The sequence below is a fragment of the Strix aluco genome, chromosome 3 (assembly GCF_031877795.1).
Source record: "Strix aluco isolate bStrAlu1 chromosome 3, bStrAlu1.hap1, whole genome shotgun sequence".
Lineage (NCBI taxonomy): Eukaryota > Metazoa > Chordata > Aves > Strigiformes > Strigidae > Strix > Strix aluco.
In genome coordinates, this window is record NC_133933.1 from 87918174 (window position 1) to 87937209 (window position 19036).

Genomic DNA, 19036 nt, shown 5'->3' on the forward strand with positions numbered 1-19036 from the left:
TATATAATGGATAACCTACTGAAAATGCTGCACATGCCTATGTTTATAAAAATGAATCCCAGCAGATAGTCTGGAGAGCCTGTGAAGAATATTATTATTGCACACAGGCAATTCAGGTGAAATACCTGTGATTATGAGTATTAGTTTTAGGAAAAGGAAACCTACATCCTACCATAGGTTATGTTTTCACACTATTTTTATTTGAGGGTAACAGTAATCTTGCTTGCAGCTAGTCATGATACACAGTGCATCCACCATAGGTCCAGCACAGTGGACACTGGGATTCAAGGGTGGCTCTTTGGCACTTTATGTAGACTACTTATGAAAAGGGTACTGAAAAATGGGTGAAAACACAGCTAAACACGCATGGGCAATGTGTTAATTTTCCCATATAGCCTCACCAATTTACCTCGGCTTTGATATGCATGAAACTCGTTTTTTCTCTCCTATGCCTCTCTTGATGAGAGGCTGACAGACACATTTTAGTGCAGTGGCTTTCTACTTAGGGTAAATACTCACTAGGGACAAGCATTAGACCACCAGACATGATTTCACTTATTGCCCAAGAGAGCACTTAAGCTTATTTCTTGAACAGTGAAAGGCTAATATACTGTTTAAACACAACGTTGATTACCAAGATGCTTTCCTTTGTTTACTATTTTATATCATTACTTGTTTTTCAGTAAAACGTAAGTTCACGTTTAGCAAGGCGTTTAGTCCACATTTCATCAAAACATATATATACACACACACACACCCCTGAGAAACATGAGTTTTGCTCTCTCCATATTAAAAATTGCTCTGTAGAATCAAAAGATTGACAGAAAAAAAAAATCAAGTACTGCACTGATGGAATGGCAAGCTCATACTAGAACATGACAACCCAATTTAGAAACTGCTGTTCTGCATAGGAAAATGTGGGCATCACTGGAGATGTATGGAAGATGTCTATGGCCCTGTCTTCAGCAGAGAACTGTTCCATCGTAACAGCCTACTATAATGAACACTCTGCAAAATTTCCTACAGTGCTGAACTCTGGGGGGTTTCTGCTGGAGAATACTTCTGGCCCTCCAAAAATTCCACCAGGAGATTCAAAGTGGAGCTCAAGTATAAGAAAAGACAGTTGAAAAGAGGGCACTTTACTCTCCCTTAGAAAAGGATAAAGAGGACTGTAATAAGAAAATTAGACATGCATTTATTATTTTTATAAAATAGATGTGTAACAACTCATATTGACCTGTAACACTGCAGTCTTCCTGACTTTTATTTTTTTATTTATTCAAGCAAAGAAACTTTTCTACCACAGAGACCAAAGACTGATTTTGCACATCACATCGACAGTAACAAAAGGAATAACTAGTGCTACACTTTCATATGTAGAACATCTACTTTATGAATACAAGTTCACAAGTTGCACACAAGGAAGTTAACAGGGCTGGAATGTCTTGGGAGCCTAGTCCTGGAAAAGACACAACATAACTGCACGCTTTCTAGCTGAATAAAATACTCATGCAGTTTTATCTACTAATTTTTTCTAGATTGCTTGCTTATCAGTTGATTACCAAGAAACTAAGGTGCATGGTAAAGTAAGAAAAACAAGAAAAAAAACTCCTAACCATAACTTCAGAAGAAGTATTGGCAAATACTAAAATTGACATGGTTTTAATGTTAGTCGTTTAAAAAATATATATCCTTTAACAAGCGACTTAACCAGTAGCAGAGAATGAAGTAACTAACTATACTGATCTCACGTTAAGATTTTTTGCCAAATGGACTCAAGAGTTCACCTTGGATGAAGTGCAGTACTTAATACAGTATCATTTGACCAATGTACTGCTGGGAGACAGAATGATCCAGTAGATATTTCTATCTGTAACTATTAGTATGATCCTTGAAAGAGAAACATTTAAGCCTCATGACACTGAAGTTTTTAATAATGAACACGATAAGGCATAACTATATTAAAACTAAGGCTAACATCAGTTTTTTTACTTAAAACTTTGGCTTCCAACAAGAAGCCCTCTACTGCTAGATTTCTCTGAGAACACATTCTGTCATACAGGGTTGGTTACCTTTTCAATTATCAAGGTAAAGAATTCATCTGCTTCCTTAAAGCAGAGCCAATGAGCCTTTCTAGTAATGGCCAATTATGAAAAGATTCACTTTTCACTTCATGATAAACTAGACATTTATGTCCTCGTCATGACCATTTCCTGTGGAAAAAAAAAAGCATGCTGCACAGCTCACGATGCAGAGGAAAAACACCAAAGAAATTGCTTTTTTCCTCCAACTTTTTCAGGATTCTTCCTTGGTTTTCTTCATTTTTTAATTTAATTCTTTCTTCCATGTCACTGCTTTAAGTTTACTCACGTTTTAATGCAGCTAATAAATTAGAAATTTCATATATACAAAACAATATTTCATAATCTCACGTGCTAGTAAAATGTAAAAACTCAATATGAAACCAAATCCTGTGACAACTAATAGTTATTGTTACTGGCTTAGCCTAGCTAAAAAAACCTTAATGATGGCGGCTAGTAAATCGCTCCTATTTCACAGCCTACAGGTGTTTTCTGGTGGGCCTTCTTTTTGTTGTTTATTTGTTTTAAGAAGTAGAACATTATATTCCTTGTCTATTGTCTCCACTAAGCCAAAGACACCTACCTCAAGCCAAAGAGTTTCATAAGATTTTAAGAGGTAGAAAAATGAACGAACTACTTAGTTTCTCCACTTTACCCTGGTTTGGAAGTCACATTTTTCTTTCTGAAAGAATCAACTGGAATTACTGTAGTACTCTACATTAATCCACATCCTAATATACTAACATTCATATTACTGTTCAACTTTCTCAAACTTGTTTTTTTCAAGGTTATATTTCACCATACTCACTAAAATTGGGCAACTGTGAGTAGTCTAACAAAAATCCAAAACGTGCCAGATATGAGCTGCAGTCACTTCAGTTTAAATCACATTCAAGCATCACTCTATGTACACATTTTGATTCATTAAAATAACTCCCTTAATCTTTATGTGCATTAGGATCAAATCGCCCAGTGGACACTGGGAATTTAAACTAGTGAAAATAACTGTGCTCTGCAGACAGTGGCACCCTTTCCAGAGATTCTCTGAGGGAAGCTTTAATTTGTGCTTAGGGCTTCATGGGAACCCTGCTAGTAAAGGTGCCTCGAGGACACGCTGAATTGATATTGCCATAACACGCATGCATGTGTGTGAGCAGGAGGCCACACTAGTCACAGGTAAAACAGACAAATCAAACAGTAGCATCCCCCCCATCAGCTTTTCTATTATCTGCCCCACTTTGTGCCAATTTCCTCCAGCTTCCCCAACACCTCTTGCTTTGCTGTTCTTCCTTAAGACATGGGATGGGGATTTGTCAAAGTCAATGAGCACTTTATTACAGTGAGAGTGCTCAGTAATGAACAATTCAGCAATTTAATGAGATTCTGTAGATCTGTCTCCAGCCTGTCCATCAAGTTTCACTTCTATAAAGCACCCTGACACTAATCCTCTGGCATACCCAATCTTCACCCTGGGCTGAATATTAGATTCTTCCATGGTATATTGCATTACCACTATAACCTTAGCAAAAATGATGAACTTAACTACACTTGAGGCAATATAGCTGGTCTGATTTGATTTTCTTCTATTGGGTTGAGTATGAGGGAATTACTTATTTACTAAGATAAAGCAAAAAACAGTTTCTTATTGCCTTCTGAATGTCTAAATTGGTAAATATTTATGTGTGTCTTTTAATTCATTCTGGGGACCTGGAATATTTATAAATATATATTTATTCCTGGTTGTACAGACTGAATTAAAAAGACACATGCACGTTTTGCCTGCAGCAGAAAACTAGTTTAAAAAAAAATTCTTCGGAACAGGATTAGTAACCTTTAGAGAGGCAATTATGATAACACTTAAATGGACAGTGTGGAGTTTGTTGTCACTCAGAAAGCAGCATATTACCTATAAGTATCTCTCCCCAGTATGACCCTGCAACAGAAACAGAAGCTTTGTCATATTTGCCACATGAAGTGTTCATTGACTGGAGTGCATGCAATTAAGAAAATTATTTCCGAGTTCTTCCTGCAGGACAGGACAATGACACAAGATTTAAAAACTCCCACTTCCCAAACTTTGTTTCAGCAGGTTGCAGAGGGCATATGACTCTGGATACGCTTGCTCATTAGTGAGCTGGCATTAAGTTATACTTGTATGGCTTTCTGTAACAACTTTTCTAGCAAAAATATACCCAAGCACATAGCTAGGAGATTCACTGACCCTGCAGAAAGATGATGATAAAACCCAATTGGCCGGCCAGCTATGCCCCATATATGAACTTGTACATCAAAATGTCTTCTGATAAAGGGAATATGGGCTAGGACTCCAGAGTATCGTGCCTAAAAAAATCAAACCAAACCCACCATCATGGGTAGTGTGCTACAGGTTGTGTTGTACAGACATCTGCCAGAGACTAGGACAGGAAAGAGTCTAACTTTATATTAGTATTTGCATAAAATATCATCTTTGTAAAATACTCCATAATCTAAAGCCTCAAAGTTTTGGAAACAAATACGCCAGTTATTTGACTGAAGGGTTAAGTTACATCTGCATACTGTCATTGTGGTTTGAAGAGCTTAACTAGACATTTTTTAGAAATACTTTGTTCCCACATGACACTATCCATCCACAGAACATGAAATGCCCCACAGATGAACACACATTTTATACTTTGAAAAAACAATGGCATATAAATGAAATTATTTGCTTAGAATAATCCAATAGATAAGTAGATAAATATCAGGGATTGAAAGATATATCAGTCTTCTGACTCTCAGTATTCTCTGTTGGACCAATATAACCCACTTCCTAAAAAGAAAGCACAGGTTTCTTTCAAGCAAGTTACATTCTACCTTGAAATACCCTGAAATACTTTCCTCTATAAAACATGCCACAAAAAGGCAACTGAAAGAAGTGTTTGGGTAACCAACATGATAGAGATTTCCTTCCACTATATCATGAATTGCAATTTTTACAGTCATATGATGGGAATATTTCCAAGGATAGATTCTGGTTTAGTTTTTGTATTTCTCTTTAAAGGCTACATGGCTTTTCCATATCAGGTTTCACACACATACACACTACTAAAGGTCGCAACATAATGCTTTCATTTTGTTAATATTCTGTGGCTAGCAACCTGACCCTCTTCTATATCCAGCTTCTTTAAAGGAAATGATCACCATCTCCAGCTTCTTGCCACAAACCTTCCACTGAAGCCTCCACTCATCTCTGAGCAGAGCAGCCTGTGTGATGATTCTCTAATTTGCTTGTGGCTAGACTTGTGGCACTAGCCTCACCTGAGGCAATGATAATTGAGTTGCATGAATCGGCCATTTCTTCCCACCAACAAAGTTGGATCTGGAAGAAAATCTCTGGCTGTATCTGAGTAACACAAGTTAAGCAGTAAGACAAATTTTTCTTTCAAACAAACTAATTGCATTAACACAACACAACACTTTTTGCATTTCATTTAAAAGTTTTCCTCAGTTGTTATTCACAGTTTTTGCTCAAGTGCTTATTCGCCCTTGAGATTGCTCCAGGGTTTCAAAACAACAGATTACTGCAATGGTTTACAGAGTATCACACATTCTGCTTGTTCACCAATCTCCTTACCTGCCAGATTTGTTCTTCACTGAGTGAAGTGAGTCTATCACTTTTCAAAACCTCTCGAAGAAGACAGTAGGGGAGTGCCAGAACTTCTTCAGGATGACTCTTCAATAGCTCAGAGAGATGTTTTACTAAGAAGTCAACCACTGCATTCTCCAACAAAGTGAGGTTGAAGAGGTCCGCGAGCTTATATAGGTCCAAGTAATTAAAACTATTTAATTCCTAAATGGTGAAGCAAACAAAATACATCTCAGAAGAAAAAAAAAACACAAAGCAGAGAACAAAAACCCCCACAGGTCTCAGATAATGAAAAAAGAATGTTTGTTTGGAGCTGTGTAGAAGGAAGGAAATATAACTTGAAATTAATTAACACAGCCTCATTCAAAATGTATGTGTAAATGTTACCAGTGTGTATGCAAATATATATGATAAGTACTAATTTATATTGCAACTGCTGAGGTTATATATGCATAAAGCATCTGTAAGAAATATTGATTAGTACATAATATAATAAACCAGTACGATTTACACTGTGTGACAAGAGCTCGCAGGAGTTAACAAGTGGATTAAAAAAATGTATTTGTTAACTACAATGGTTTGTTACAAAGCAATTGTTTATTCATTATTTACTGTTTTGATTGAGCTAGAGCACCTGTGTGGTACAACTTTCAGTTCCATGAAACCTCACAAAATACAAGATGCTGAGCTACATTTTATTATGTATAAATTTATCCTCAATGAACAAACAGACCCTTTTTCTCCAACCACTGACATCAACCTATAGTGGATGTTGGCCTCCTTTCTTTCCCTCTTTCTAGCAGCAGAAAATCTGCAGAGACAAAAGCTACAGGAACTCAGGGCAGCAAGTTTTTTCCATCCTGGTAACTGATAACCTGTATTTATGGGCTAAGGTTTTCAGCTTGGCATCCCTTGTAAATTAGTGTCTCGACAGCTAATTACTGCTATTCTAGACCATACTGCACCCTTTCAGAGGACAGGCCAAGAATTCATCTGTATTAGAGAAAAACACCCAGGACGTCTGGGAAATAGAAGCATGTTTACCCGTTTTCTCTGTTCTTGCTGTATGCTCACACCTCTCTTCCTCTCCCCTCCGCAATCCTGGTTTTCATCTTCCAATTTACCGCATTGCTCCCTATCAGCTTGCCTTCTCCTTGACCAGCTCCATGTGTGAAAATGACAAGAAGTCTTGTCAGTTTCACTTTGCTGGTTAGTTAACATAGGGACTAGAGCAGGAAAGAGAAACAGACTAAATTAAGTCAATTTCACTTTCACTGCTCTGCTGGATGGAATGGCAGCACCAAATGAAACTGACAAGAAATCTTGTAAATGTCAAATGAGCTGCACGGCTGGCAGATAGAGCAGAGCAACAGGGAAGATGGGAAAGTGCGAAGAGGGGTTTTTTTGGAATGTTTTATGGACTACATCTTGAACGTGTGAATTGGGTGGCTGTCCCAATGACTGTGGAGCTGTTTATGCATATGCAATGGAGAGTGGAGAAAGAATTTTTTTCACCTGCTTAGAGGAGTCAGTACTGGAGGAAACTGAAGCAAATTCCTGTGGAGGCTCCTGCTTGCTATGTAATCTCCCCGTTTGAACGACGCACCTTCCCTGGCAGCGTTATACATTAGAGATAAACCCTATTCATTATCTACTAAAACTGCTGCCTAGGAGTTTCACATTGTTTTCTTGGAAGAACAAAGAAAAGTTCTTTACATTGTCAGAACAAGCACTAACAGCCATCATCCCAAAAGCCACATATATTCTAGTGTCAGTTCCTCTTCACACTAACATAGAGGAGGGTAAGGATAAATCCTCCCCAATTGCAGAAAGAAAGAGAAAGGAATGAATTTTACATGAGAAGTATCTGGTCTGTGTGCTTGCTCAGTGATTTAGTATCTGCAGATCACAGATGGTACCTCACACCACCACTTCTGTGATGGCCATGCAATGGTGGCAACAACACATAGGAGTATAATCAAAGTAAACATCACAGCATTTGACAAGCAACAACCATGGTTTATTGTCCCCTAGTTTGGAAGACTCTTTTCAAAGAACTCCCTGATTGAATGAATGCCAAACATCCAGAAAGAAATTTAGAAGAGCTCAGTATATATTTATTGAGCTCCCTTGTAGTCAACAGCTATATCTGGGGAGGATTAAAATAAACAAATAAATAATCAAGCATTGTGATCTGAGGATCAATAGCCCAGCTAAAATACAGACCTGATCAAACCCCCCTAAGTGTCAGTGGAGAAGGACAGATGGCTTTCGGTGGACTTCAGAAGAGGACAATACTGAAGATAACACAGTAAAATCTTTCCTCATTAGAGAGAAGCAGTAATATGACACACAAATGTAGTTTTCCCCTGAAAAATCTTCAGTGAAATCTGAAACACACTGGTAAGCCTTCATTTTTGGTTTGGGTATATTTGATGATCACCCAAACTTCCCTATCTCCTCAAATCAACACCAATTGGACGTTTTTTATGAAAGCTGTCATACAGTTGAAGAGGCCAAATATACTTATGGATTGATAAACTCTCAGGAGTCATTTATGCACAATATTATTTATTTTTATTTATATTTGTTCGCTTATTTCACATTCTTATTTATCTGTCTCTATTTATTTATTATAGGGGTTTATTTGTTTACGTATTTTCATTGGTAAGCTTCAGAGGAGGTTTGATGCTTCGCCTAACATAACGTGTTCGTGACCTGCTGGACTTACGATTTACTGCTTGGTGAATATTGCAAATATATTTTGTTAAAACTGGTCTTTGCTGGTAATAAGAAACATTTGTTTCTGGTTTTGTAAGGTTAGAGTTGATCTACAGGTTTGTATTTCACAGCCAAAGCAGCAAATACTGCATGAGCTTTTAAAAATCAAAATTATCAGCTGTCATACCAATATTCAAATTAAAGTTATACAGTACTATACATTAATGTCTCTGTGATGATACTAGAGAGCAAAAACATCACACTGAGACTGCAAGACGTATACCACAGATCAGGTAACCTGGCTCTTCATATGTGGTAAGACTTTCAGAAACATCAAACCAAAATGAAATATGTAAGTTTTTTACAGAAAAAAAAAAAATGCAACTTACCTTCTAGCTTTAAAAAAAATTCAACAGGAAGTAACAAAGCAATCACTGCCAACTCAGTCTGATTTGCAGAGACTTTCAAACTATACTCTTAATTGAATTAAAAACTTTGTTAAAAAATGAAATAGGTAACTATTAAATTAATTTAGGCGTGGTCATGAATAAGAGTTCTGGCAGTCTCTGTTTTCCATAAATTTTATTATACTGTATTGAAAAAGCAGCTACAAAATTTAAGTCGCGTGCTGTACTGTATTGCGGTATTTAAGTCACATTCCAGTACTGTATTGCAGTATACATTCTTTAAAAACATGCAATACAAAACAGGCTTATGTAAATTATTGAAACTTTTAATCTTGTTTTTATAAACTTTTAAATATATGCCACTTATCTTTTTTGAACTGAAGGATGAAATATGAACACAAGCAGAACTGTCACTAAGAGCTGAAGAGAATTAGGGAAAGGTAGCGATCCTATCTCTTCTAATATGATGTATGTTACACTGCTGAAACACATTCAGACTAAGAAAATATGTATAAGATTATATATACAGATCTTACACTTAACAGTTGAAAGAGTACTAAAATCTCACAGTAAACTCAAAGCAACTTAATAAATTGGCCAAATTATTTATCAGTGTCTACTTCTAAATGAGAAACTATCTTTGATCCTACGCATGCTACTTACTACACATTCCCCACCACTTCCCCTCTCTCTGAAGAGAATCCATTGTTATACACTACTGGTCTTCTGATTCAGTAGTATCAACCTTCAGATGCCAAACCAATTTAACAATGAGCTGACATTTAAAAGCCTCATAAAAGAAAATCAGTTTTCTGAACAAACATAATCTGAAAGATGACAATATTAAATATTCAAAATAAATGATGTGACATTGTCCATATTTTAATACAGAGGTGCATTTTAATATAGAAATATGATAAATTGTCAAACAGGAAAAATAGATATAAACATTGTATTTAAATTACTTCCAAATCCATCTTTATTCGTTTGTACTTTAAAGAATAATTGCCTTGCACAAGCCACAGAAAAGGATGTAACAGATTGATAAATTAGAGTTAATCATAACCAAATACACAGCAGACTACAATATACCTCTATTCCTCTGCTCTGTGTTATAAATAGCAGAAAAAGCACAAGGAGAACTAAGGGGAAAGAATGCATTTCTTTATGACCTTATTTGAAAGATAAACTCCTTGGGGAAATACAATTTATTCAGATTATCAAGACCCTGCTGTGCAAATCTACAGTCTGGGAGCACACTACAGAGATCAAACAATATTTACTTTATTCTGTTGGGTATAAAAGCTTTTAATGAATGCATAATTAAGACAGAAAAAGTATATACAGCTTTAGAATTCCACTGCCAAGCCAAGCCATTAATATCCAAAGTATCATACCCAGTTGTAACTCCACCTGCTTCCTATTTAGATTACAACACTGTTATAAATCAAGGTATTAAATGACTAGCCCTGCTGCTATAACAGAGAAGAGTTGCATGGTGACACTATTTCCCCTGTTCCTAAAAGGGTTTCAGCCTCTTTATAGCAAAAAAAAGGAAGTGTGAGGTCTCTGGGACAGGGACACGTTTATTCAAAAATCCTTAAGCAGCACGCAGCACAACAGGGTCTTGACCCTACGTCCTCTAGGTTCTCTGCTATGTTAAATACTGTGAACCAGCTACACCATTCAGAAAACAACCTTGACATAAATCATAGCAAAGACAGAGTCTAAATAGATAAGGGATAGAAACAGAATGAAAAATTGTAGTGACAAAAACACTACACTTATCTGACAACAAAAGGGATCAACACAACTTTAAGAGGAAAAAAAAAATCTGATTCTGTTGGTTCTAGATCTTCCTTTCTATATCAAAGGTTCTAGTTTCTGCAAAACCTCATACATTTACCCAAGAACTAACAGATCCTGCACATACTCAACAGCACAGTGACATACATATTTCATACTAAGCACTAAACACCAAAGCCATCCATGCTGAAGCCTGGTCACAGCAGAACAGCTGGGTCAGAATTTTATAATGTATAAAATGGTGTTTACATTTCTTACAAGATCAGTGCAGATTGTAGATGTATTTATAGGCACAGCAAAGGATGACTTTTTAAATGACTCACTTTATAAAATTAATTTTTCTAGTAGATCACTGCTTTCTCAACATTTTCTGTAATTCTTGCTTTTGTTTCCTCTTTTAAACATGAAAAGTTATTTTGCATCCTTGTTGTTATTTCAAAGTAGGTCTGGGGCTAAGCACAAAAGCAACAATATCAAAACATTTCAGCCCTATTATTTTCTCTCTACCCTATGAGAATTAATTTCCCTTCTCACAGTGTTCCCCTATATCTACTTAGTTTTCAGTTTCAATCCCACTGGCTGGTGCTAGCAAGCACCCTTGTTGAAGGCGTGGAGGAGGCCTGTGACCTTCACAAACACAGTGGAAAGACATGACATTCTCAGATTGCTCATATGATGAAACATATGAGTAGCCTTTAAAAAAGAAAGCGAAACATGCCATGTGCAGGTACTCAAAAGTACCTCTGAAAGAGTAAACATTTTCTAGAATCTCAGATCAATCTAAGTTATTAAATAATACAAATATTTTCAAATGGCAATCCAGTTAAATCTTTTAAGTGACCCTCATTATACATACGTATTATATATCACATACATGATTAAGTGTATCATGGAAAGAAATATAATAATGAAACATTAAGACTTCACAGTTAAAGCTTCATGGTACCATTGCAACAACCACAGGTAAGGTTCTGTTTACAATAGCTGCTTTCCCTTGCTAAACAGATGCTGATGTGGGAATTTTTATTTTTTTTTTAACTGCACCTGGCACAGAATCTCCCCAAATGAAAAGCTTCACATCTCACCTGGTTTCATATATTTCCAGTATTCCTGGCAAGATAACTGTAGCAATCATTATTATTTAACAAATAAAAATGCAGGGATGAACTGGAACATAGAGATCACCTAACCCTTCACCTAGCTCCTCTTATCCCATTTCAGACAGTAGAAAGCCAAAGAGAGGATTTAGTCAGATTTATCAATGTTTACAGTTTTTGCCAATTATGGGAGCCTGTCTTTTCTTCAAATATGTTATGAGGAATGACATAATCCTGAATTCTTTACTCCAGCAGAAACCACAGAATATTGGTACATAGTCTTTGCAGATGTTTTACTACTTCATATTTTTGCTAACTCCTCAGGGTTGCTACAGTGCTTGAGGAAAGCTGAAAACTACTTGGCTAATCCATCAACCATCAGCAATCTTTTATGGTAAATGTTCACTCCGTTGTTGTTGTTGCTAATATTGTCAAATCCAGGAAGAGTGAGTTTTGTCCTTTAGAAACCCAAAGTTCCCAGGAGTAGCAGTTAAAACAATAATTACCATCAACAAGAAAAATAAAGAAAAATAGGACTGTACAATACTATTGCTTCTAATTCTTTTGCAGACTCTAATAACAGTTTAAGGCCATGAGAATACTGGAGTGGAAGCCTATTCCTCTACTATACTGGACAAGCTCATCAAATCATCATCATAAATTAAGAAAGATCCATCTCAAAACTTGCTGTGTTCTTGCTCGCAATTACTATTCTGAGAAGGTTCAACTGATTTTGAAACTCCATCTCCTAATTTCCAGCTTAATTTACTCAGACCGTTTATATGCGTTTGTTCCTGTGCCAACATTATCTTTTAGTTTTAGCAGCACTCCGTCTCTCTCCCCCCTCCCCCGGTATTTATTCCCTTCATATATTTACAGAAAGCAATCCTATTCCACCTCAGCCCTCATTTTGCTAGACTAAGAAAGCCAAGCTCTTTTAATCTCCTCACGTAAAACAGGTCTTCCTGATCATCTTAGCTGCCCTTTTCTACACCTCTCCCAGTTTGACTGCATTTATTCTTCTGCATGGGCAAACTCTTCACAGTACTCATGATTTTTCAGCATTATCTTGCACACCAGCATTAATACTTCCTTATAGTTTTATAAATTACCTTACATGAAATATCCTAGATTCAAACTGCCTTTTTCTTGATGGCATCACATTAGTAGCTCAAAGCCATCGTATGATTTAATACATGAAAATTCTCTGTAAACTTGGTCCTCAGGTGAGACACAGTAACAGCCCTTCCATCTGCCAGGCAGGACAGGAATAATATGACATGCTACAAACGGGAATTGAGTAGGATGCAGTAGATTCTACTGAGGATGCTCAGAAATTATTTTTCAATTGCTTATTTAATTTCCTTCTATATTTGAGTAACGAATCTTGTAACCGTCCTGGTACATACCAGTTACTTATTGGGGGAAAAATTATTTCAATAATTTTCTTAAGATTTGTTTCAAAAGTAGGCAAGGAAATCCCCTTAATATTCTGAAAAACAATGAAAGTTTTAAATAAACTTTCAAACACAGTGAAAAGACAAATAGAAAATATGTTTCTAATACACAGTACTTTAAAGTGTCTTTTTTATTCTTAATTGCCATCTCCATTACCAGCACAGAGGAGAGGGGGAAGAAAAAAAAAGTCAACATTACCTCTATATCTACTATAGATCTGTTCGTAGAGACACCTGACAGTTTTCCTTTCCAATGCCTTTTTTTAATAACTTACTATTTTGCCAACATTTAACACTTGAAAGCTGAAGTTTTCCAACCTCAAGATGAATCTCTTTAAAATCTCCTGAAGACATCTCAAAAATCATATTACACATTACTAAGAATGAGACTGACAGGAAAAGACCATTGCTCTTCCACATTAAAAATATTCAGAACGGAAATAGCTCAGAGGAGTTGCCTTCACTCTGAAAAACTTCTGTTGACCTCCCCTCATCAGCCTCTAGAAAAATAAATAGTTTGGATATGCTCAGTAATGACTTCTTTGAACTTCGCAGCTAAAAATCTCATCCCATTCTAGCTGCACTGTCCATAATCTATTCCACAGCTAAGCAAGATCCTGTCTGCATCATTGTCCACTATGGGCCAAATCACAACGGCAAAACCTGAAGGCTGGAAGTCCATTTCTATTGCACTGCTTAGGATCCATTTCGGAGCACCAGCAGGTCTGAGAAAGACACTATCACTTTCAAATGCAGAAGCATGAAAAAACCTCAGACCAAAGAACAGGAGAGCAGATCCAGACAAGAAGCCCAGAGACAACAAGGGGCAAACAGTACTGGACTCTAGCAGGAGAGTTAGAATCACAATCCAGAAGACGTGGCTTCTGAAGGAGGCTGGGTGATAGTTCCTCCAACTGCTCTACATAAATATAAATGAGTAACAAAGATGGATAATAGCATGAAAGTCACTAACTAAAAAAGGAAGTCAACACTCATGAGGTTGTGCTAAAAAACAAACAGCATATTCCAAAATTATCAATACACCAAAGTTAACACTCTAGGTATAAATAAGAACAGGGGAGGTGTTCATGTGCAAAGAATATATAATATGATTCAAACAGCTCTGTTTCAGAATCTTTTTATGACATTTTATTTCTGGAACATTTCAATGATGTATACGTGTGCTCTGTAATAAACCCAGCGAGGGACCACTTTTCTTAAAAACCTGTCTCTGCTTCAGAATCCCAGGCAACAGCCTGTCACCAGGCTGTTAAGGATTACAAAGCTAATAAACACACCTAAAAAGGGAGACTTAGAAAAGGGTAACTGTAGTGTGCTGGACATCTAATATCACTAGAGAATGAAACAGACTGTCTAAAATGTGTGGAATGACAGGTTAATTAACACAAATTCAAAACTCAAATATTTGCTAAACAACACAAAGCAACAAAACTTTCTCAGAATTTTAAGAGTGTGACACTATCTACAGAAAGGCTGAATCTGGTGCAGGATAACTCAATACTGAGTATCATTTTGATAGACAAAGCAGAATTGGTCAGCAATTATAAATCAATAGTTCCTAATGTATTGTAAGAATCACATCACCCCAGCTATCTACTAACATTTGACTTGTATGAAAGGAATAAGGCACCAGTATGGGAACTTATTTTTGGAAATGTCAAAAGAGCTCATTTTCCCAAGTTAACAAGAAATATCGGCACAATAAAATGGAACAAAATTTAACACAAGGAATATTAGAGAAAGTTGAGCATTATAATGTTTCATAAATTTCATATATTACATACTTGCAGTGGGACGCATCTTAGATCAAAGATTTGTTCAATGACAATCTCAAAATAGAAGTTATTAATGGTAAGTTATAAAGCAGTGTAACTTTTTCCAGCAAAGTCCTCAAGGAATTGATCCTTGGTCCAATACTGTTAACAGTTTATTGAACTAGAGAATGACAAGTGTTGCCCACAGAGTTTGCAAAAGCAGGGTGTAACAAATTATGAGAATGACAGAATATGTCTGGCTTTCCTGGCAAAGTGATCACATCAAAAAAAAAAATTTTAAAAAGTATCTGAGAACCAGTAACATAGCTAATATAGAAAAATATACCAGGCTCTTCTTGGAACAACACTTACAGGCTATCAGGAGGCACTACGAAGCAGTCATAAATAGCAACATCAGTTCTCAGAACTGGCAAAAAAAAGGAGGCTCATGTCATAAAATGCACACCGAGTACTGTCCAATAAAAGAAACAAATCCTCTTGCTGCTTCAACATTGCATTTTTAAGGCTACTGCTCAAATATTGGTCCCAGTTCTGAAGTCCACACTTTAAGGATATGAAAATACTATAGGCTGGAAAACCAACCTTGCAAGATTTAAGGTGCTCTACTTCGTTTTTTAAAGAAAGACTCCTGGAGGATTTGATCTGGAGCAAAGATATTTATAAAATGGAGAGAATACATGAAAGAAAAAAAAGTTCTGAATAAATTTTCAGAAAATAGTCTCTGGCTCATGAATGCAGGATCAAAGTTACCCTGGCCCCTGGACTAGGAAGTACAGGACTGTTTGCACTGCCTTGGTGTGATTATGAACATTCTGCAACTCTGCATTAAGAAAATGACTGCAATAAAACAAGATTTTTGCCAATCATTTGTACAGGTAAAGAAGGAAATATTTGCACAATTTGACCTCTAAGGGTTTATGGTTTCACATTCCTCTGAAGAGCAAGAGACTTGTTGCAGTTGCAGGAAGATATAAGGGTACTCAGCAGTTAAAAGAACCTGATTATAAGTATGTCAATGATAAAAAGGCAACATTTCCATTTTATTTGGAAAACTGTTATTTGTTCAGGTATGTCTGTGCTCCTGCAATATCAGACCTCGGCTCAAAAAATCACTGAGAAATTTTTTGCTCACAGCACTAAACCAAGGCAAATTCTCACTTCACAGAGAAAAAAGGAGAAGCAGAATAATAATTTAAAGTATTTCCCATGATGCAGAAGATACAAAAAAACAGAACCTCAAATGCCTGGAACCCACTCCAGTGGTCTAGTAATTAGATAATTCTTTTCTTGCCCACTCCACCTGCAACTTTTAACACAATTTAAAGTTATTTAGACAGCTCAATATATCAGCAAAATGTCTGTAACATGTTTTGTATAAGCATTATGTCTCAGTAAAATAAAACCCACCACAACACTCTGTCCCAAAATTTATGCAGTGAAAAGAACATCTCTCTCCTATGACTAGGAGCTGTGCTGATCATTCAGAACTGATTTCAGGAGGCAAACAGGATAAAAAGAGATAGTAGTAGTCCACATAGAGGAAGAAAAGTAAAAGAATGAAAAAAATTCTGGAAGCACCACTGAATTAAAAAAAATAATTAGTATGTGTGAGGATCAAGGAGGATTTGCTTGTATTTTAAGCATTATTGACTAGGGATTCACTTATCACTCTCTTTGTCAGAAATTATTATAAATCTGACTCTCAAAACCAGAACACCTAGGAAGGGCAAAGCATAAATGTAAAAAAAGGACCTTGACTCAATGTCCAGTTTGACATCTCCTACATCTGACCTTCAGTAGTGCCAAACAAGTCACAAGTCCTCCCAAAACTACCACATGTGAATGTTCACACTGATGAAGGTGCTAAGCATCAGGAAGGCATGAGCCTTCAAAGACTGTGCTGACTTTTGTTCATTTAGTTTCTAGCAGTTCTTACCAAGAATAAAAAACAATTCCCCCCCACCCCAAATCTCAAACAGCTAATAGTCAGAAGACCATGCTTTACCACCAAGGCTTTTTTCCATAGAAATACAAAAGAGGAAAAAAATTTAACCAACGCATCATATATTTAAGACATGCAACCAAATGACTAAATTCTCACTGGCCTCAAGACTTCTACTTGAAAACACCATCTTTAAAATCAGAATAGATCACTGTAGGCCAAATTTCTAAGGTTTCACAGCTAGAGATGCTTGTCAGTATCTCAAAATCCTTAAGTATATGAAGGGCCCCTCTTCTGTATCTCCCTTTAAACACAGTCAGAATGAAGTGAAGCCAGACACCCTTTAAAGAAAATTAGAATGGCATTTAGAGGAGGGAATTAGCTCAGTTACTTCAAAAAGAATGTATTTCTGCAGCTAATTGAACAACAGTCACTGTTTTTAAAATTGAACTACAGCTTACTGAAAAAGTTTTTAGTCAATGATTATTCCATGCAATGTTATAAAAATTAGTCCTTTTCAAATACAAATTTGAATAAGAAATGTTGCTAAAACTTCAAAATTTCAAAGATTTCAACCACACCTAAAAGCAAAACACTAACAACAGCTTATCAAAGGTTACGTATACCTAATGTTGTTTGTTTCTGCCCCACTCCCCCCAAAAATATTCACCACACACTCTGATAATCTTAGCTACTTGCTTTATTCTTTTTCAAAAAGTTCCGTTAATCTGTTCAATTTTTGGTCCGGGGCTGAATGGTGATATACGAGTCCAGAATTTGATTAGAACTTTTTACCGATGGTGTATAATACACATGTAAGTTAAGACTCACAACAGTACCTAAGTAGTCAAATACTTTCAAGTATTTAGTTAAAGTTTGATATCAGTCTCTGGGGGTCCTTGACATCACCACTGTATACATATACTCCCCCTGCATAGTTCAGTTCCCCATCAAGACGGTAATGCTGCAAATATGAGTAAAAATATTGAGAGGCAGGCAAAACCAAAATACAAGCACATATAAACACTGATTTTGGACCCGGCATACCACACTGGGCCTGTCCCCCTAGCTTTCTCCATGTCCACAACGTGTCATTTCAAGTCAGTGGGAATTCCAATCCATTTTAGGGGCTGAACATACCTGAGGTTGCTACAATACTTTCCCCATGATAAACAGGTGTGCTTAGATACTATGGAAACTCAAGGTCTTTTGCATATATAATTAGAACAGATGTGGCTTATGGTAAACAAGGAGAAAACACTGAAACAGAATTTAGACAAAACCTCCTTCGAATGGCTTTGCAGACTTTCACAACAAAGGTCAAAGTGGTGTTTATGAGGCAAGTCCAGTCAATACATTACCACCCCTCTAATCCAGAGGACACAACAGTTCCTACAAAAAATTACTGTAGAAACAATTCCATGTGTTTCCAGCTCAGTTCCCGCTGAACAGCAGATAAAAGTTCTCATTTAAGTCATTCAAGATCCAATGCCACCTATACAGCTAGACACACTCTGTGGTAGAAATCACAAATTCTGTAAGACTCTGTTGAAACAGATGGGAAATTTAGCAGCAACTTCCTCCAAATTAATAAACAGATGTTCAGAATAGATTACACAGGAAAGCAAGTGAATAAAGTTACAAACATTTTTCAGTTTGGAGTAACACACTTGCAGGACGTTATTAATAGTCAATAAAGTTGTTGATACCACTAATCTTTAGGTTTGTATCTTTAATTTTTAGAATTAGTAAGATGAATGAGGACAATTTATAACTTTCAAAGCTCTGATTACATATTGGCTGAAGATTCAGTAAGACAATATGTATACATACACTCATATTCATTCTGGGTTCAAGGCCTACTCAATACCCTGGACAGAAATGGAGTTTTTGTTTTAAATAGAATTAGTCTACATCACAATTCTCAAGCAAGATGCTGGTTTCCTGGCAAATTCTGCTCTGATGCAGTTGTGCAAACAAAACATATAAATGATGGAATGTGCTGAAATGCTGTTTGATTTACCGCTGCTAAGAGATCTACTGGAAAACATCAACAGCCTTACACGGAACTTGTTTCCTACTTTGTGCTTCCCTACAAACTGAA

The 19036-nt window shown here is 36.4% G+C and overlaps 1 protein-coding gene across 4 annotated transcripts in view; it reads right to left on the reverse strand.

Annotated features, from left to right (window-relative positions):
- Positions 1–19036, reverse strand: part of KLHL32 (kelch like family member 32) — a 130326-nt gene that overhangs the window by 33903 nt on the left and 77387 nt on the right. For 3 of the 4 annotated variants that reach the window (XM_074820763.1, XM_074820761.1, XM_074820762.1), the window contains one exon: positions 5695–5910. The exons of the other annotated variant lie outside the window; for it this stretch is intronic. In XM_074820763.1, the coding sequence (XP_074676864.1) occupies positions 5695–5910 (216 nt within the window). The remainder of the gene's footprint in view (positions 1–5694; positions 5911–19036) is intronic. 4 annotated transcript variants of the gene reach the window in all.